The sequence below is a fragment of the Hirundo rustica genome, unplaced genomic scaffold (assembly GCF_015227805.2).
Source record: "Hirundo rustica isolate bHirRus1 unplaced genomic scaffold, bHirRus1.pri.v3 unplaced_BUSCO_368798at7742, whole genome shotgun sequence".
Classification (NCBI taxonomy): domain Eukaryota; kingdom Metazoa; phylum Chordata; class Aves; order Passeriformes; family Hirundinidae; genus Hirundo; species Hirundo rustica.
The window spans coordinates 126,337-142,442 of NW_026690730.1; the positions used below are offsets into that span (position 1 = coordinate 126,337).

Genomic DNA, 16,106 nt, shown 5'->3' on the forward strand with positions numbered 1-16,106 from the left:
CGGGGGGGGCCGCGGGCGGGGTGACACCGGCGGCGGGCGGAACCATCGCGGGGCGCGGGGGGCGCCGCGGGCGGGCGGAACCATCGCGGCGAGAGGGCGGGGAGGAGCGGGGGCTGCGCATGCGCGGAGCGGCCGCGCCCGGTTCAAACGCAGCGCGCGGGCCGGAGCCCGGAGAAAGGGAAAAAATGGTAAAAAAATGGGGGAAACGGGAAAAAAAAAAAAATGGGGGGAAAACCAGCCCGGAAACGGGCAGGGAGGGAGGGGAGAAACGGAGGACGGGTGGGGGTTAACCCGATCCCGGCGCGGGCCCGTGGTTCCCCGTGTCACCCGCACCCCTCAGGCCTCTGCGCCCCCTCAGACCCCAAACCCAAACCCCAAACCCCAAACCCCGGCTCTTTGCCCCGTCATCCCCCAGGACTCTGCGGGTTTTCCCCCGGTGGAGGAGGTGGAGGAGCTGAGCCAGGAGCTGCTGCGGGAGCTGAGCTCGGGCTGCACGGAGGAGCTGCTGCGCCGCGGCCTCGAGTGCCGGCAGCGGCTGGACCAGCGGCTGCTGGAGGCGCAGAGCAGGGCCCGGGGCTTGGCCCGGGGTGGGTGAGACCCCCGGCGTGCCCCGAAACGGCCTCAAAGCAGCCCAAAATGCACCCCAAAACAGCCCCCGGACAGCCCAAAGTGCACCCCGAAACAGCCCAAAATGCACCCCCAAACAGCCCTGAAAGAGCCCAAAATGCACCTCAAAACAGCCCCCCAGACACCCCAACTGACCCCCAAAACACCCCAACTGCACCCCGAAAACGAAACAGCCCTGAAACATCCAAACTGACCCCAAAACACCCAAACTGACCCCCAAAACACCCTCACTGACCCCCCAATTGCCCCCCGCTGCACCCTGAAACAGCCCCCTGACACCCCAACTGCACCCCCAAAACATCCAAAACTGCGCACCCAAAACCGCCCCAAAAACCACCCCCCCCTGACCCCCGAACAACCCCAAACCCTCATTGCCCCCATCCCCGCTGCCCCCCAGATCTGTCGCAGGCCGAGGCGGGGCTGTCGCGGCGCCTGCAGCGGGCGCAGGCAGAGGCGCAGCGCCTGCAGGGCCGCAGGCTGCAGCTGGAGCGCGGAGCTGCAGCGGGCGCAGGGGGCCCTGAGCGGCGCCAGGGACCAGACACGATATCCTGGCGCTGCTGGGATTTGGGGGAGGATTTTTTTTTTTGGGGGTAGGGGGTTTTTTTGGGGCGCCACGTTTGCCTTGACCCCATCCCACGGCGCTGCGGTGCGACGCCGAGGAGCTGCGGCGGCAGCTGCGGCAGCTGGAGAAGCACGGGAGGAGGAGGAGGAGGAGGAGGAGGAGCGGGGCCTTCCTCCCGACGTGTGAGTGGGCGCGGGGACCCCCCATCCCCCCCCAGGTGAGCCCCCGCGCCAAGGTGAGAGCCCCGCCCCGCCCCGCCGCAGGTACGTGGCGCAGCTCTACTACGAGATCAGCAGGATCGACTGGGACTACGGCGCCGAGCCGGGGAGGATCCGCGGCGGTGAGCCAGCCCCGGGGCGGCCCCAGAACAACCCCAAAAAACAACCAAAAACGGCCCAAAAACACCACCCCCAAAAAAACAGCCCAAAAAACACCCCCCAAAACCAGCCCCAAAACAACCCCAAAAACCAAACCAAAAACAGCCCAAAACAACCCCAAAAGCACCCAAAAACCAGCCCCAAAACAACCAAAAAACAACCAAAAAAAACCCCCAAACCACCCCAAAAAAACAGCCCCAAACCACCCAAAACCAGCCCCAAAACCCACCCAAAAAAACCAACAAAAACAGCCCAAAAAACAACAAAAACAGCCCCAAAACCACCCCAAAAAACAGCCCCAAAACCACCCCAAAAACCAGCCCAAAAACAAACCAAATGAACCCAAAGAACAACCCAAAACCCAGCCCAAAATACCCCTAAAAACACCCCCAAAAACACCCTCAAAACCACCCCGAAACATCTCAGAAACCCCAAAACCCTCCCCAAACCCAAAAACCCCCCCAAAGCACCCCCAGCCCCTCCCCAAAGCCCCCAAAACCCTCCCCAAAGCCCCCTAAACCCCACAGCCCCTCCCTAAACACCCCCCCGACCCCTCCCCAAACCCACCAAAACCCCCCAGCCCCTCCCAAGGCACCCCCCAAGCCCCCCCAGCCCCTCCCCAAAAGCCCCCAAGCCCCCCGGACCCCTCCCAAACCCTCCCCAAAGCCCCCCGGACCCCTCCCCAAGCCCCCCGCGCCGTGACCCCGCTCCCTTCGCCCCCAGTTCACCACGGCCCCGACATCGCCGTGCCCCTGGACCTGGAGGCGTCGCGCCACTCGGGCACCTTCGTCTGCGACTACCTCTGGGGGCTGGTGCCCGCCCAGTGGGGGCCCCGCAGAGCCCCCCCGGACCCCTCCCCGAATTAACCCACTCCGTTCCCGCACCCAGCGCGGCCGTCCCCGAAACCCACCCCCCCCCCGCGCCGCATTTGGGCTGGGGGCTCCAGGAAATTCCCGTCGAGGTTTTATTTTAGGGTGGGGAAGGGGGTTGGGGGGTCTGGGGTCTCGGTGACGCCCCCTCCCCTCCCCTGCACCCCTCGCTCCGCCGCCGGCGGGGGGATGGATTTGGGGGGGTTTGTTTAAATTTGGGATGAAGGCGGAGTTGGGGAGCCCCCCCCAGCCCCGCCGGCGGCGCCGGGGTCAGCGGGGCCGGCCCGGGGGGGGCTCCTCATGCTCCTCGGGGGGGGGCTCGGGGCGGCGGGGCTCCACGGCCACGGCCACCCCCAGGCCGCTGCGCCCCGACGGCATCGGCGCCACCTCGGTCCAGGCGTCGGCGCCGGGGTCGTAGCACTCCACCGACTCCAGGAAGGAGTGGCCGTCGTAGCCCCCTGCCCGGGAGAGAGGGGCAGCGGGGTCAGAGGGGTCAGCCTGGACCCCCAGGGTCAGCCCGGAGCCCCCCAGAGTGACCACAGACCCCCCAGAGTGACCACAGACCCCCCAGGGTCAGCCCGGGGCCCCCAGAGTGACCACAGACCCCCAGAGTGACCATAGACCTCCAGGGTCAGCCCAGACCCCCAGAGTGACCACAGACCCCCCAGGGTTAGCCCGGAGCCCCCCAGAGTGACCACAGACCCCCAGAGTGACCACAGACCCCCAGGGTTAGCCCGGAGCCCCCCAGAGTGACCACAGACCCCCAGAGTGACCACAGACCCCCCAGGGTCAGCCCAGACCCCCAGAGTGACCACAGACCCCCAGAGTGACCACAGACCCCCAGGGTCAGCCCGGAGCCCCCCAGAGTGACCACAGACCCCCAGAGTGACCATAGACCCCCAGAGTGACCACAGACCCCCCAGGGTCAGCCCGGGGCCCCCCAGAGTGACCACAGACCCCCAGGGTCAGCCCGGAGCCCCCCAGAGGGACCTCGGACATCCAGAAACATCCCAGGAGCCAGAGGGAGCCCAGGACAGACCCCAGAACCCTGGACAGACCCCAGAGCCCTTCTCGGGGTCCCCAGACCGACCCCAGGAATCCCCCCAAAGCCCCCAGGGACCCCCCAGAACCCTGGAGAGACCCCAAACCCCTTCATGGCGTTCCTGACAGACCCCAGAATCCTCCCAGGACCCCAGAGAGACCCCAAAACCCTGGACAGACCCCAGAGCCCTTCTCGGGGTGCCCAGGCAGACCCCCGGAGCCCCCCGAGGCCGCACCCAGGACGTAGATCCTGCCGCGGAAGGCGGTGACGCCCAGCGCGCTCCGGCGGTGTCCCATGGGCGCCACGAAGCTCCAGGTCTCGGTGTCGGCCCGGAAGCGCTCGGCGCTGCGCAGCTGCTGCGCGCCGTCGTAGCCCCCCACGGCGTACAGGCAGTTCCCGAGGGCGCACACCCCTGCGGGACCCCCGAAAACGGCATCAGCGACCCCCGGAACCCCCGGGAAACCCACCCACGGGGCACGGACCCCCGGGGGACCCCCAAAAACGGGATGAGACCCCCCAAAACCCCTCGGAGCCCCCATCTGGGATCCCCAGATCCCTCCAAACACCTCTGAGACCCCCACAAACCCCACTGGGACCCCCATTGGAACCCCCCAGACCCCTCTGGAGCCCCCCCAAACCCACTGGGCCCCCATCCAAGACCCCTAAATCCCCCAAACCCCAATGAAACCCCACTAGGACCCCCCCAAACCCCACTGGGCACCCCAAAAACCCTCTGGGCTCCCCATAAATCCCTCAGAGCCCCCCCCCAGGAGCCCCCAGACCCCTGTGACCCCTCCAGACCCCTGTGGCCCCCCAGAGCCCCCATCCAGAACACCCCAGACCCCTGTGGGCCCCCCCAGACCCCACTGGAACCCCCCCAAACCCCTCAGAGCCTCCCCCCAGGAGCCCCAGACCCCTGTGGGCCCCCCAGACCCCTGTGGCCCCCCCAGACCCCTGTGGCCCCCGACCCCGCGCACCGGCGCCGCTGCGCACGGAGCCCATGGGCGCGATGGGCTGCCAGCTGTCCCTCTCGGGGTGGTAGCGCTCGGCCGAGCGCAGCCGGGCGCTGCCGTCGAAGCCGCCCACGGCGTAGAGCAGCCGGTGGAGCACGGCCACGCCGACGCCGATGCGCCGCGTCCCCATGGGCGCCACCTGCAGCCACTCGTCCCGCTCGGGCTCGTACCTGCGCGGCGGCAGCGGCGTCACGGCCCCGGGGAGCCGCCGGGGGGGAACGGCTCAGAGAGAGCGCAGGTGGGGTGAAAAAACTGATCTGAGAGAGCCCAAATGGGTGAAAAACTGATCTGAGAGAGCCCAGAATGGGGTGAAAACTGATCTGAGAGACCCAGAATGGGGTGAAAAACTGATCTGAGAGACCCCAAATGGGGTGAAAACTGATCTGAGAGACCCCAAATGGGGTGAAAACTGATCTGAGAGACCCAAAATGGGGTGAAAACCGCTCAGAGAGAGCGCAGATGGGGTGAAAAACTGATCTGAGAGACCCAAAATGGGTAAAAAACTGATCTGAGAGACCCAAAATGGGGTGAAAACTGATCTGAGAGAGCCCAAATGGGGTGAAAACTGATTGAGAGACCCAAAATGGGGTGAAAACTGATCTGAGAGATCCAGAATGGGGTGAAAACCGCTCAGAGAGAGCGCAGGGTGGGGTGAAAACTGATCTGAGAGAGCCCAGAATGGGGTGAAAAACCTCTCTGGGAGACACCCAGGGACACCCACATGGGTAAAAAACCCCTCTCACAGACCCCCAGGGACCCCACAAAGGGGGGGATCCTTTGGATCCTTCACGTGGCTCTACCCAAGACCCATTCACACCCCCAGCCCCATTTTACCCCCTCCAGCCCCTTTTTCTTCTCCCCCAGCCTCATTTTTCCCCCAAGGCTCTTTTTACCTCTCCAGCCCCATTCACACCTCCAGCCCCACTCACACCCCCAGCCCCATTTTACCCCCTTGTCCAACCCCTTTTTCTTTTCCCCCAGCCCCATTTTACCCCCTCCAACCCCTTTTCTTCTCCCCCAGCCCCATTTTAACCCCCCCCAGCCCCTTTTTTCTTCTCCCCCCACCCACCTCTCCACCGAGCAGTGGTGCGTGCACCCGTGGGACCCCCCCACGGCGTAGATGAGCCCGTCGATGACGCCGACGCCGATGCGGTTCCGGGGGACGCTCATGGGGGCGCGGGGCGACCACCGCCCGCTGACGGGGTCGTAGCAGTCCACGGCCGCCGAGTCGGCGTTGCCCTCGGGCGAGTTGTTCCTGCCGCCCACGGCGTAGAACAGCCCCCCGACGGCGCAGCCCCCAGCCCCGAGCGCGGCGTCTCCAGCGCCGCCAGCCGCACCCAGGAGCCCTCGGCGGGGTCGAAGGCCTCCAGCGTGCCCAGCGAGCGCCGCAGGTAGCCCCCGGCCGCGTAGATCAGCTGCCGCACCTTGGGGGTCCTGCCGGGGGGGTCCCGCTGCGGCCGGTGCAGCGCCAGGTCGCGGAAGACCCTGGCCAGGTAGCGCAGGGCGTCGCGGCCCAGGTCGCGGCGGCGGCGCAGCTGCGCGCGCAGGAAGCGCGGGGTGAGCGCGTGGCAGCGCACGGCGCGCAGCAGCGCCGGCAGGAAGGGCGCCCGCGCCTCCCGGTCCTGCTGCACCCAGGAGACGCAGGCCTGGAACACCTCGGACTCGCAGCGCACGTTCAGCTCGTCGCGGCTCACCAGGGCGGCCAGCTGGCAGTGGGAGAGCGAGAGGAACTCCTCCTGCTGGAGACCTGCGGGGAAAGGGGGGAAAAAATGATAAAAGTGATGAAAATCAGCTCGAAATCAGCCCCAAAGTGATATCTGACAGTGGGACAGAGAGAGGAACTCCTCCTGCTTGGAGACCTGCGGGGAAAGGGGGGAAAAAAAAATCACAAAACTGCTGAAAATCAGCTCGAAACTGCTGAGAATCAGCTCGAAATCAGCCCCAAAGTGACATCTGACAGTGGGACAGAGAGAGGAACTCCTCCTCCTTGGAGAGCTGCAGGGAAATGGGGGAAAAAAATCTCAAAAGTGCTGAAAATCAGCTCGAAACCATCCTCAAAGTGACGTCCCGACAGTGGGACAGGGACAGGAACTCCTCCTGCTTGGAGACCTGCGGGGAAAGGGGGGAAAAAAAAATCACAAAACTGACAAAAATCAGCTCAAAAACCAGCCCCAAAGCGACATCTGACAGTGGGACAGAGAGAGGAACTCCTCCTGCTTGGAGAGCTGCGGGGAAAGGGGAGAAAAAATCACAAAAGTGCTGAAAATCAGCTCAAAACTGCTGAGAATCAGCTCGAAATCAGCCCCAAAGTGACATCTGACAGTGGGACAGAGAGAGGAACTCCTCCTCCTTGGAGACCTGCGGGGAAATGGGGGAAAAAAATCTCAAAAGGGCAGAAAACCAGCTCAAAACTGCTGAGAATCAGCTCGAAATCAGCCCCAAAGTGACATCTGACAGTGGGACAGAGAGAGGAAATCCTCCTCCTTGGAGAGCTGCAGGGAAATGGGGGAAAAAAAATCTCAAAAGGGCAGAAAACCAGCTCAAAACTGCTGAGAATCAGCTCGAAACCAGCCCCAAAGTGACATCCTGAGAGCATGACAGGGACAGGAACTCTTCCTGCTCACAGCTCCGGGCAGCCCAGGCGCTCACTGCGGTTCCCCCATGGTGTGACCCCCATACCCAGAGACCCCCAGACCCCCCAAAACAGCACAAAACCCCCCCAAAAGCCCCCCAAAACTCCTCCTCACCTCAGCGAAGTTCATGTAGATGTACTCCCGTGCCTTCTGCTGCAGCTCCGGGCAGCCCGGGTGCTCCCTGGGGTTCCTCCATGGTGTGACCCAATACCCAGAGACCCCCCAAATCTCCCCCAAACCCCCCCAAACCCCCTCCTCACCTCGGCGAAGTTCATGTAGATGTACTCCCGCGCCTTCTGCTGCAGCTCCGGGCAGCCCAGGCGCTCGGCCAGCGCGGCGATGCCGATGGCGTTGCTGGGTGCAGCTGCCCGCCCAGGAAGGCGCAGCACGCCCCGACCACGGCGTCCACCTGGTACATGAGGGCCCGTGCAGCAGCGGCAGCACGCAGCGCTCGCCCACCGCCACGGCCGCCGTGTAGGCGAACTCCACCAGGCGCTCCATGGCCCGCGGGTGCACGCCCTCGATGGGCACCTCGGCCTGGCCCCGCTCGCGCAGCCCGGCCGTGAACATGGCGCGGAACACGGGGCTGGCGGCCGCCAGCACCACGCGGTGCGCCCGCAGCTCGGCCGGCGCCGCGTCGCGCCCGTCGCGCCGCACCCGCAGCGTCACGTCGCACAGGTGGCCCTGCAGGCGCAGCTCGTTCATGGCGGCCAGCGCCGCCCCGGGGTGCTCGGCCAGGGTGTAGCGCCGAGGGACGGACGAGGAGGAGCCCGGCGACGGCGTCACCTCGGCCGGCAGCTCCGGGGGCGGCGGGGGACGGGCGGGACATGGCGGGGGAGAGGCTGTGGGGAGAGGAAAACGGGGTTAGAACGGGGGAAACTGAGGCACGGAGCGCGGGGATGGGGTCAGGATGTCCCTGGAATGGGATTTGGGGGGTTATGGGGGAAAAATGGGGTTAGAACGGGGGAAACTGAGGCACGGAGCGCGGGGATGGGGTCAGGATGTCCATTGAATGGGATTGGGGGGTTATGGGGAGAAAAATGGGGTTAGCACAGGAGAAACTGAGGCACGGAGGGCAGGGATGAGGTCAGGATGTCCATTGAATGGGATTGGGGGGGGCTGTTGGGGAGAAAAAAGGGGTTAGAAACAGGGAAAATGAGGCACGGAGAGAGAAAGGAACTCCCTGGAATGGGATTGGGGGGGTTATGGGGCAGTGGAGAGGCTGTGGGGAGAGAAAAACGGGGTTAGAACGGGGGAAACTGAGGCACGGAGCGCGGGGATGGGGTCAGGACCTCCCTGGAATGGGAATTGGGGGGTTATGGGGAGAAAAATGGGGTTAGCACAGGGGAAACTGAGGCACGGAGGGCGGGGATGGGACACAGCCCCCCCCCATCACAGGGACCCTCTTGGGGAGGGGTCCGGGGGTCCCGGGGGGATCCCCGAGATCTCCTCCATCCGCGCCGCTGTCCCAGGGGGGTCGGGGGTTTATTTTGGGGACATTTGGGGGCATTTTGGGGCTCTCACAGCCCAGGCCGAGATCGGGGTGTCCGGGGCGTGTTTGGGGGATCCCGAGCGGCATTTTGGGGTGACTTTGGGGCTATTTTGGGGCTGTTTTTGGGTTCTTTTGGGGGGTCTCACGGCCCTCGCAGCGGCCCCGCCGCCGCAGCTGTCCCGGGGGGGTATTTTTTTGGGGGGGGTCCCGGGCTGTGTTTTGGGGGTGTTTCGGGGGTCTCACCGATGCCGGGGTGTCCCGCGGGTACCGGGGGGGTTCGGGGCGCTGTTCTGGGGGTCCCGGGGGGGGATTTTGGGGGGGTCCCGGGGATATTTTGGGGTCTCACCGGTTCACGCCGCGGCCCCGGGGCGGGGGGGGCGGGGGGGGGCCGTGACTAAGCAGCGCGCGGAGCCCCCGCCGCGATAAGAGCCCGGGACGCGCCCCGTGACGTCACCGACACGCCCTGTGACGTCACCGGCACGCCCTCGCCGCAATAAGAGTCCCCCGGGGGCGGCGGCGGCACCGGAACGGTCCCGAGACCCCCCCGAGACCCCCCCGTGACCCCCCGTGACCCCCCGTGACCCCGAAACGGCCCCGGGAGCTCCGGCGGCACCGGGTGACCCCAGAGTGACCCCGAAGCGTCCCCGGGGCCCCGCCCCAGGCCCCGCCCGCTCCGTGTTCATTTGCATAACCCCGCCCATTCCCCGCTCCCGGCCCCGCCCCCACCGGGGCTCCGCCCCCCGCGCACCGCCGCCGCCATGAGCGGGGGGGGGAGGGACCGGGACCCCCCCGGGAACGGGACCGGCACCGGGACCGGGACCGGGACTGACCCCGGCACGGGGAACGGGACCGGGAACGGGAGCGGGACCGACACCGGGACCGCGACTGACACCGGGAACGGGAGCGGGAACGGGACCGACACCGGGACCGCGACTGACACCGGCACCGGCACCGGCACCGGGACCCCCCCCCGGGGCCGAGCGGGGCGGGCAGCGCGTGCGGGGCCGGGTCCTGGCGGCCTGGAACAGCGTCAAATACGGTGGGAACGGGACCGGGAATGGGACCGGGATCGGGATAACCGGGAACGGGATCGGGATACCGGGAACGAGAACGGGAACACCGGGAATGGGATACCGGGAACGGGAATGGGACGCCGGGATACGGGAATGGGACACCGGGAAAGGGGTACTGGCCTCGGAGTTCCCGGGGTTCGGGGTTCCCGGGGTTCGGGTTCCCGGGGTTCGGTGCTCCCGGGATCCGGGGCTCCCGGGGTCCCCTCTCAGCCCCGTTTCCCCCCCCAGGTTGGACGCTGCGGCCGCGGCCCCACTTCAGCCCCCGGACCCCCTGTACCTGCTGGGGAGGGTCTACGCACCGGGGCGCGGGGGTGAGCGGGGCCGGGGGGCTCGGGGGGGGCTCGGGGGGGGCTCGGGGGGTTCCGGGGGGATCCCGCTCCGGTTTTGATCCCCCGCCGAGCACCGGGCGGGATTTCTGCTCCGGGGCGCAGCGGATCCGCGGCAGCCCAGAGGGGATTTGGGGGGGTCTGGGGGGGATTTGGGGGCTCTGGCGGTGGTCTCGGGGGTCTCCCACCCCTCTGTCTGTCCCCCCAGAGGAGCTGGCGCGGTTCCGGCGGGATTTCTGCTCCCGGCTGTGGTTCACGTACCGGAGCGGGTTCCCCGCGCTGCCCGGGGCCGGGCGCAGCACCGACTGCGGCTGGGGCTGCACCCTGCGCAGCGCGCAGATGCTGCTGGGCCAGGGGCTGCTGCTGCACCTGCTGGGCCGCGGTAAGGGACCCCCGGCCTGGGGAGACCCCTGCACCCCAGGAGAGACCCCCGGAACCGGGGGGAGCTCCTCAACGCCCCCCGCCTCATTTCCAGACTGGCTGTGGCCGGAGGCGCTGCGGGAACTGGAGCCGGGGGCGCCCCGCAGGAGCCGCGACCCCCCGGGACGGGCACGGGACCCCCGGGATGGAGCGAGGGACCCCCGGGATGGAGCGAGGGACCCCCCAGGACGGGTCCAGGACCCCCCGGGATGGGCGCGATCCCCCGCGAATGGACAGGGACCCCCCAGGATGGACACGGAGTCCTCCGGGGAGACACGGGACCCCTCGGGACGGGCACGGGACCCCCCCGGGACAGCTCCGGGATCCCCCGGGACAGCTCCGGGACCCCCCGGGACAGCTCCGGGACCCCTCGGGACAGCTCCGGGACCCCTCGGGACAGCTCCGGGATCCCCCGGGACGGGCGCGGCCCCTCCCGGGCGCCCCCCGAGCCCCCCGGGACGCGGAGCAGCGGCACCGGGCCATCGTGTCCTGGTTCTCCGATCACCCCCCCGCGCCCCGTTCGGGATCCACCGGCTCGTGGAGCTGGGCCGGGAGTTCGGCAAGAGCGCCGGGGACTGGTTCGGCCCGGCCATCGCCGCCCACCTCCTGCGGTTGAGCGGGGCCGGGGGGCTCGGGGAGACCCCCGAGGGGCTGCGGGGGGGACGCCGGGACCCCCCCCCCGACCCACCGTTTCCCGTCGCGCTCAGGGGGGCCGTGGAATCCTGCACCGAGACCCCCGGCTCGCCGTCTACGTGGCCCAGGATTGCACCGGTACGGGGGAGACCCCTCCCCGAATTGGGGGGGTCCCGGTGGGAGGGGAAGGGGCGGGGGGGGGCCGGGAATGAGCGGCCCCCTCCCCTTTTCTGTAGTTTACAAAGGGGACGTGGCCAGGTTGGTGCGGGGCGACCCTGAGAGGGGGACAGCGGCATCGGGAACAACGGGAACAACGGGAACAACGGGAGCACCGGGAACACCGGGAACAGCGGGAACAGCGGGACCGGGAGCACCGGGACCGGGAGCACCGGGAACAGCGGGAACACCGGAAACATCGGGAACACCGGGACCGGGAACAGCGGGAACAACGGGACCGGGAGCACCGGGAACACCGGGAGCGCCGGAGCCGGGACAGCGCCGCGGGCTCGTCCTGCTGGTGCCGGCGCGTTTGGGGGGCGAGAGCCTGAACCCCGTGTACGTGGAGTGTGTCAAGGTGGGTCTGGGGGCGATCCCGGTGCCGTTCCCGTTCCCGGTGCCCTTCCCGGTCCCGGTGCCACCGCGTGTCCCCCAGGAGCTGCTGCAGCTCCGCTCCTGTCTCGGCATCATCGGCGGAAAACCGCGGCACTCGCTACTCTACTTCCTCGGCTTCCAAGGTACGGATCCCGGGGGTCCCGGGGGGGTCTCAGGGGGATCCCGGGGGTCCCCAACCCCTCCGTGCCCCCCCCAGGTGATTCCCTGCTCTACCTGGACCCGCACCTCTGCCAGCCCTGCGTGGACACGGCCCGGGAGAATTTTCCCTCTGCAGGTGGGCGTGCCCCAAAAGAGCCCCTGGGGCAGGGGTCGGGGGTCTCAGGGGGTCGTGACCCCCACCCACCCCAACTTTTCCTGCCCCCCCCCCCCCCCAAAAGTCCTTCCACTGCTGCTTTCCGCGGAAAATGTCCTTCGGGAAGATGGATCCCAGCTGCACCTTCGGCTTCTACGCCCGCGGGACGGAGCTGGAGCGGCTCTGGGGGGACCTGGCCCGGGTGAGGCCCCGGGGGGGGGTCGGGGGGTCCCGTCCCCCCCTTTTCCCGGGGCTGACCCCCCCCTTTTCCAGGTGCTGGCCGCCCCCTCGGCTCCGGAGCGTTATCCCATCTTCACGCTGGCCGAGGGTCGCGCCCAGGCCCTGGACGCCCCCCCCGGGCCCCCTCCCGCCCCCCGCCGGGGGAGGCGCCCCAAAAACCCCAACTCGGAGGAGTTCGTGCTGCTGTGAGCCCCCCGAAACCCCCGAACACTGGAGCAGCCCCGGGAGGCGCAGCCGCGGCTGGGGGGGGCCGCGGGCGCCTCCCCCCCCTCAATTCGGGGCTGTTTTGGGTCACTACTGCCCCCCTCCCCAATTCGGGACCCCTCCCCAATTCCGGACCCCCGGTCACTGTCACAGGCTGCTCAGGGTGGGGGGCGTTATTTATTTATTGCTCCACTCAGGACCCCCCCAATAAAGAGAACTTGAATCCAGCTCAGCCTCCCGCCGCTCCCCCGGGGTCCTCCGGAGTTTTTCCCCAGAATTTCTGGAGCTTCTCCCAGCGGTTCAGGGCTTTCCCCGGGGGTTCAGGTGCTTTTCTGGGGTTTTGGGGCGTTTTTCCTGCGTTTCTGTTTCTTTTTCTTCCCGTTGACGGCTGCTGTTGTCCCGCTGCTCCGGGGTTCTTCCCGGTGTTCCCAGGGTTTTTCCCGCTGTTCCCGAGGTTTTTCCCCCTGTTCCCCCCTCCCGGGGTTCTTCCCGCTGCTCCCGAGGTTTTTCCCGCTGCTCCCGGGGTTTTTTCCCGGTGTTCCCGAGTTTTTTCCTGGTGTTCCCGAGGTTTTTTCTTCCCCGCTGTTCCCGGGGTTTTTCCCGCTGCTCCCGGGGTTTTTCCCCGCTGTTCCCGGGGTTTTTCCGGGGTTTCTCCGGGGTCTCCTCGGCGTTTCCCGCTCTCCTCCTCCTTTGCCCGCTGCCTCCGGAGCTGCCGGAAGCGGAGCCGGCGCGGGTTGAGGCCGAAGGCTTCCAGCCTCTTCCCGCTGAACTCCCGGCCCCCCAAGCGCACGGCAGCGCCCAGGGGGGGCCCCCCCCGGCGCCGGGGACCCCCGGGATTTTGGGGGGCGGCGGGGGAGCCTCCCTTTTCCCTCCTCCCCTTTTCCTCCTCCTCCTCCTCCTCCTGCAGACGCTTCCTCTTCTCCCGGCGCTTTTTCCCCAATTTCGGCTTCGCCGGCGCCGCCTGGGGCTCCTGGGGCTGCGGGGGGCAGCGACGATGGTGATGGGGGGTCGGGGGGGGCTTCGAACGCCCCCAAGCCCCTTCCCAGCGCCCCCATACTCGGCCAGGAGCGATCTCAGGATCTGGTGCTTCCTGCTGAGGTTCTGCGCGCCCGCCGGCTGTAGTTGGCCTGGTCCTGCCGCTCCTCCTGCTCCGAGCTGTTTGGGGGGGGGTCCGTGAGCCCCTCCCGGCCTCGGGGGGCGGCCGGGACCCCCCCGGAGCCCCCCCGGAGCCCCCCCCTCACCGGTACAATGCAGGTCTTGCGCAGGGAGCACCAGCGGTTCAGCTCCTTGTCGTCGGCCGCCAGGATCTGGGGCGGGGGCAGAGAGGTGGGGAGGGGGCTTCGGGGGGGGGGTCCCGGCGCCCGCAGGGGGGTCCCGGGGGGTTTTTTTTTTACCTCGTCGGTGGTGAGGCCGAAGTCACAGGCAGGACCTGGCGGTACTTGAAGCGGCAGGGGAGGTCCCAATCATGTCCTCGAAGTCGAGGCCGTAGAACTCGTCCAGGTAGCGCTCGAAGGGGCCGGAGGCTGCGGGGAACGGGGGTTTTGGGGGAGAACGGGGGGGGGTTTGGGGGTCCCAGGAGGGGTTTGGGGGGTCCCAGGAGGGGTTTGGGGGGTCCCAGGAGGGGTTTGGAGGGACACAGGGGTTTGGGGATCACGGGACTGGGGGTGGATCAGGATTTTGGGGGTGGATCAGGATTTTGGGGGTGGATCAGGATTTTGGGGGTGGATCAGGATTTTGGGGGGGGCCGTGGCTCACCGGGTCGAACGGGGGCTTCTCCCGCTCCAGGGCCTCCCTGAATCGCGTCCGGCGGCGCCGCTTCCCGAAGGAAACCTCGGGGGGGGCCCGGCCCGGGGGGGCTGCGGGGTCCGGGGGGGGCTCGGGGACGTAATCGGCGTCCATCTGTGGGGAGGGGGTCAGCGGGGAGGGGCTGCACCCCCGGATCCGGGACCCGGGACCCCCATCCAGGACCCCCATCCCAGATCTGGGACCCCCATCCCTGCACTGAGCTCTGCCCAGCCCTCAGCTTGGGGGGGGGGTCACGGCTTTAGGGGGGGGGTCTCATTTCAGGGGAGGGGTCTCTTCTTCCTCCTCCTCCTCCTCCTCACCACGAAGTCGGGGTCCTCGCAGTGCGGCTCCCTCGGGGGCTCCCCCCCCTCTTCCCCCGCCCCGTCCAAGCGTCCCAGTTCCAGTCATCTGCAGGGATGGGGACACCGGTGAACGGGGTGACAAACCGGTCACGGGGGGGTCACGGTGACACGGGGGGGTCACAGTGACACGGGGGGACACACGGACGCACTGCGCCCCCCCAGGACCCCCGCTCACCCTCCAGCCCCTCCTCTTCCTCGAACTGCGGCTTCTCCTCCTCCCCCTGGCCGTAGAATTCCTCCCCGAACCATTCCTGGGGGAGAAAGGGGGTCAGTGGGGGTTGGGGGGGCTGAGGGGGCCCGGGGGGGTCGGGGCAGGGCACCCACGGCCATGAGCCGATCGTGGCGGGCGGGATCGAAATCCTCCTGCAGCAGGGAGCTCGTGAGGCCGGAGGCGTCGCAGCCGGAGGCGTCGCGGATGCGGGCGATGCTGGCGGCCAGCTCCTGCCGCTTCAGGTTCTTCAGCTGCTTCAGCTCCTCCCGGCGCCGCTCCCGGTCCTGGGCGGGGGGAGAAGGGGTGAGGGGGGCAAGTCCAGGACCCCCCAAAGCCGCCCCCGGATCTTCCTCACCTTCTTCTTCCTCTCCCGGATCTGCTCCCGCTTCTCCTTGCGCCGCTCGTCGCGGCGCCGCACCGAGGTGGGGATGTGGCGTGGGAAGGTCTGGATCTGGGGTGGGGGTGAAAGGGGTCAGGGACCCCCAGAGCTGCCCCAAAATCAGCCCCAGGGACCCCCAGAGCTGCCCCAAAATCAGCCCCCCAGGGACCCCCAGAGCTGCCCCCCAAAATCAGCCCCAGGGACCCCCAGAGCTTCGCCCAAAATCAGCCCCCCCAAACCGGGAGCACAGCGTGGGAATGTCAGGATTGGGGGGGGGGAAATGGATCAGGGGCTCCCTGACTCCACCCCAACCTCTCTGCGCCCCCGAATTCCTCCCCAGGAATCCTCTCCCTGCCACAAAATCTTCCAAGTTTTTGCCCCCTGACCCCTAATCCTTGTCCCTGGCCCCCCCAAGTTTTTGCCCCCATCCCCATTTCCCCACCTGAGCCGCCCCCGGCTCCTCGAAAGCGGAAGTTGTGCCGGCGCTCGAATTCCTGCTGCCGCTCCAGGAACTGCTCCCCCCCTCGTCCGAGGAGTCCTCCAGGGAGGGCAGCGACGCTCTGGGGGGGTCGGGGGGGGTCAGGGGGTGCTCTGGGGGGGTCCCGGGGGGTCTGGGGGTCCCGCTCACCCTTCGTCCCCCTCCTCCTCCTCCTGCTCTCCCTGGAAGCCGTTGCCCAGGAGATAATCCCGCAGGAATCGCTCGCCCGCCCAGCTCCACCCCGTTCGACCAGAACTTCTGCAGCGGCTCCTGGGGGGGCGCGGGTGGGGGGGCTCAGAGCCAGGGGTCGCCCCCCGGGACCCCCCAGAGCCCCCCAGAGCCCCCCAGCCCCTCACCAGGTCCTGCAGCGGCTCCGGGGGGGCTCGGCCTGGCCCCGCAGCCAGCGCAGGTACTGCTGCTCCTCGCTCCTGAGGGGAACGGGGGCAGTGAGCGACCCCAGAACATCCCCGGGACCC

The 16,106-nt window shown here is 68.0% G+C and overlaps 4 protein-coding genes and 1 long non-coding RNA gene across 5 annotated transcripts; 3 read left to right on the forward strand and 2 right to left on the reverse strand.

Annotated features, from left to right (window-relative positions):
* The first annotated feature begins 119 nt into the window (after positions 1-119).
* Positions 120-1,253, forward strand: LOC120748305 (uncharacterized). The gene is made up of 4 exons (XM_058419165.1): positions 120-188; positions 341-587; positions 1,025-1,153; positions 1,222-1,253. Exons 1-4 carry the CDS (start codon positions 120-122, stop codon positions 1,251-1,253), a joined length of 477 nt encoding a protein of 158 aa, XP_058275148.1.
* LOC131378479 (uncharacterized) lies at positions 1,254-2,471 on the forward strand. The gene is made up of 3 exons (XR_009207528.1): positions 1,254-1,371; positions 1,453-1,529; positions 2,290-2,471. It is a non-coding gene; the product is annotated as an uncharacterized LOC131378479 (long non-coding RNA).
* A 74-nt stretch (positions 2,472-2,545) lies between these two features.
* Positions 2,546-9,375, reverse strand: KEAP1 (kelch like ECH associated protein 1). The gene is given in 9 exon segments (XM_058419166.1): positions 2,546-2,893; positions 3,713-3,889; positions 4,455-4,660; positions 5,560-5,788; positions 5,791-6,229; positions 7,363-7,484; positions 7,487-7,546; positions 7,549-7,965; positions 9,342-9,375. Coding segments are annotated over 9 exon segments (1,872 nt in total). The 3' UTR covers positions 2,546-2,705.
* Positions 9,376-9,520: 145 nt separating this feature from the next.
* On the forward strand, positions 9,521-12,540 carry LOC120748306 (cysteine protease ATG4D-like). Its single transcript, XM_058419168.1, is given in 12 exon segments — positions 9,521-9,999; positions 10,223-10,396; positions 10,490-10,683; positions 10,685-10,939; positions 10,942-11,045; positions 11,142-11,167; positions 11,170-11,205; positions 11,304-11,641; positions 11,720-11,801; positions 11,876-11,950; positions 12,055-12,173; positions 12,245-12,540. Coding segments are annotated over 12 exon segments (1,818 nt in total). The 5' UTR covers positions 9,521-9,740; the 3' UTR covers positions 12,401-12,540.
* Positions 12,541-13,488: 948 nt separating this feature from the next.
* Positions 13,489-16,058, reverse strand: KRI1 (KRI1 homolog; the record flags this gene model as incomplete). Its single annotated transcript, XM_058419167.1, is given in 17 exon segments — positions 13,489-13,722; positions 13,810-13,838; positions 13,841-13,876; positions 13,879-13,938; positions 14,070-14,073; positions 14,171-14,314; positions 14,521-14,577; positions 14,580-14,608; positions 14,738-14,813; positions 14,887-15,057; positions 15,129-15,224; positions 15,595-15,618; positions 15,620-15,675; positions 15,710-15,861; positions 15,863-15,900; positions 15,987-16,012; positions 16,015-16,058. Coding segments are annotated over 17 exon segments (1,276 nt in total), but the record flags the coding sequence as incomplete, so codon positions are not given.
* Between the last annotated feature and the right edge of the window lie 48 nt (positions 16,059-16,106).

Excerpts from the sequence above, each read along its gene's own strand:
- LOC120748305 (XM_058419165.1), top strand. The coding sequence starts at position 120 with ATGCGCGGAGCGGCCGCGCCCGGTTCAAACGCAGCGCGCGGGCCGGAG. Across the intron at positions 588-1,024 it reads GGCCCGGGGCTTGGCCCGGG|ATCTGTCGCAGGCCGAGGCG; the intron begins GTGGGTGAGACC and ends GCTGCCCCCCAG. Across the intron at positions 1,154-1,221 it reads CGCAGGGGGCCCTGAGCGGC|GGGGTTTTTTTGGGGCGCCA; the intron begins GCCAGGGACCAG and ends TTTTGGGGGTAG.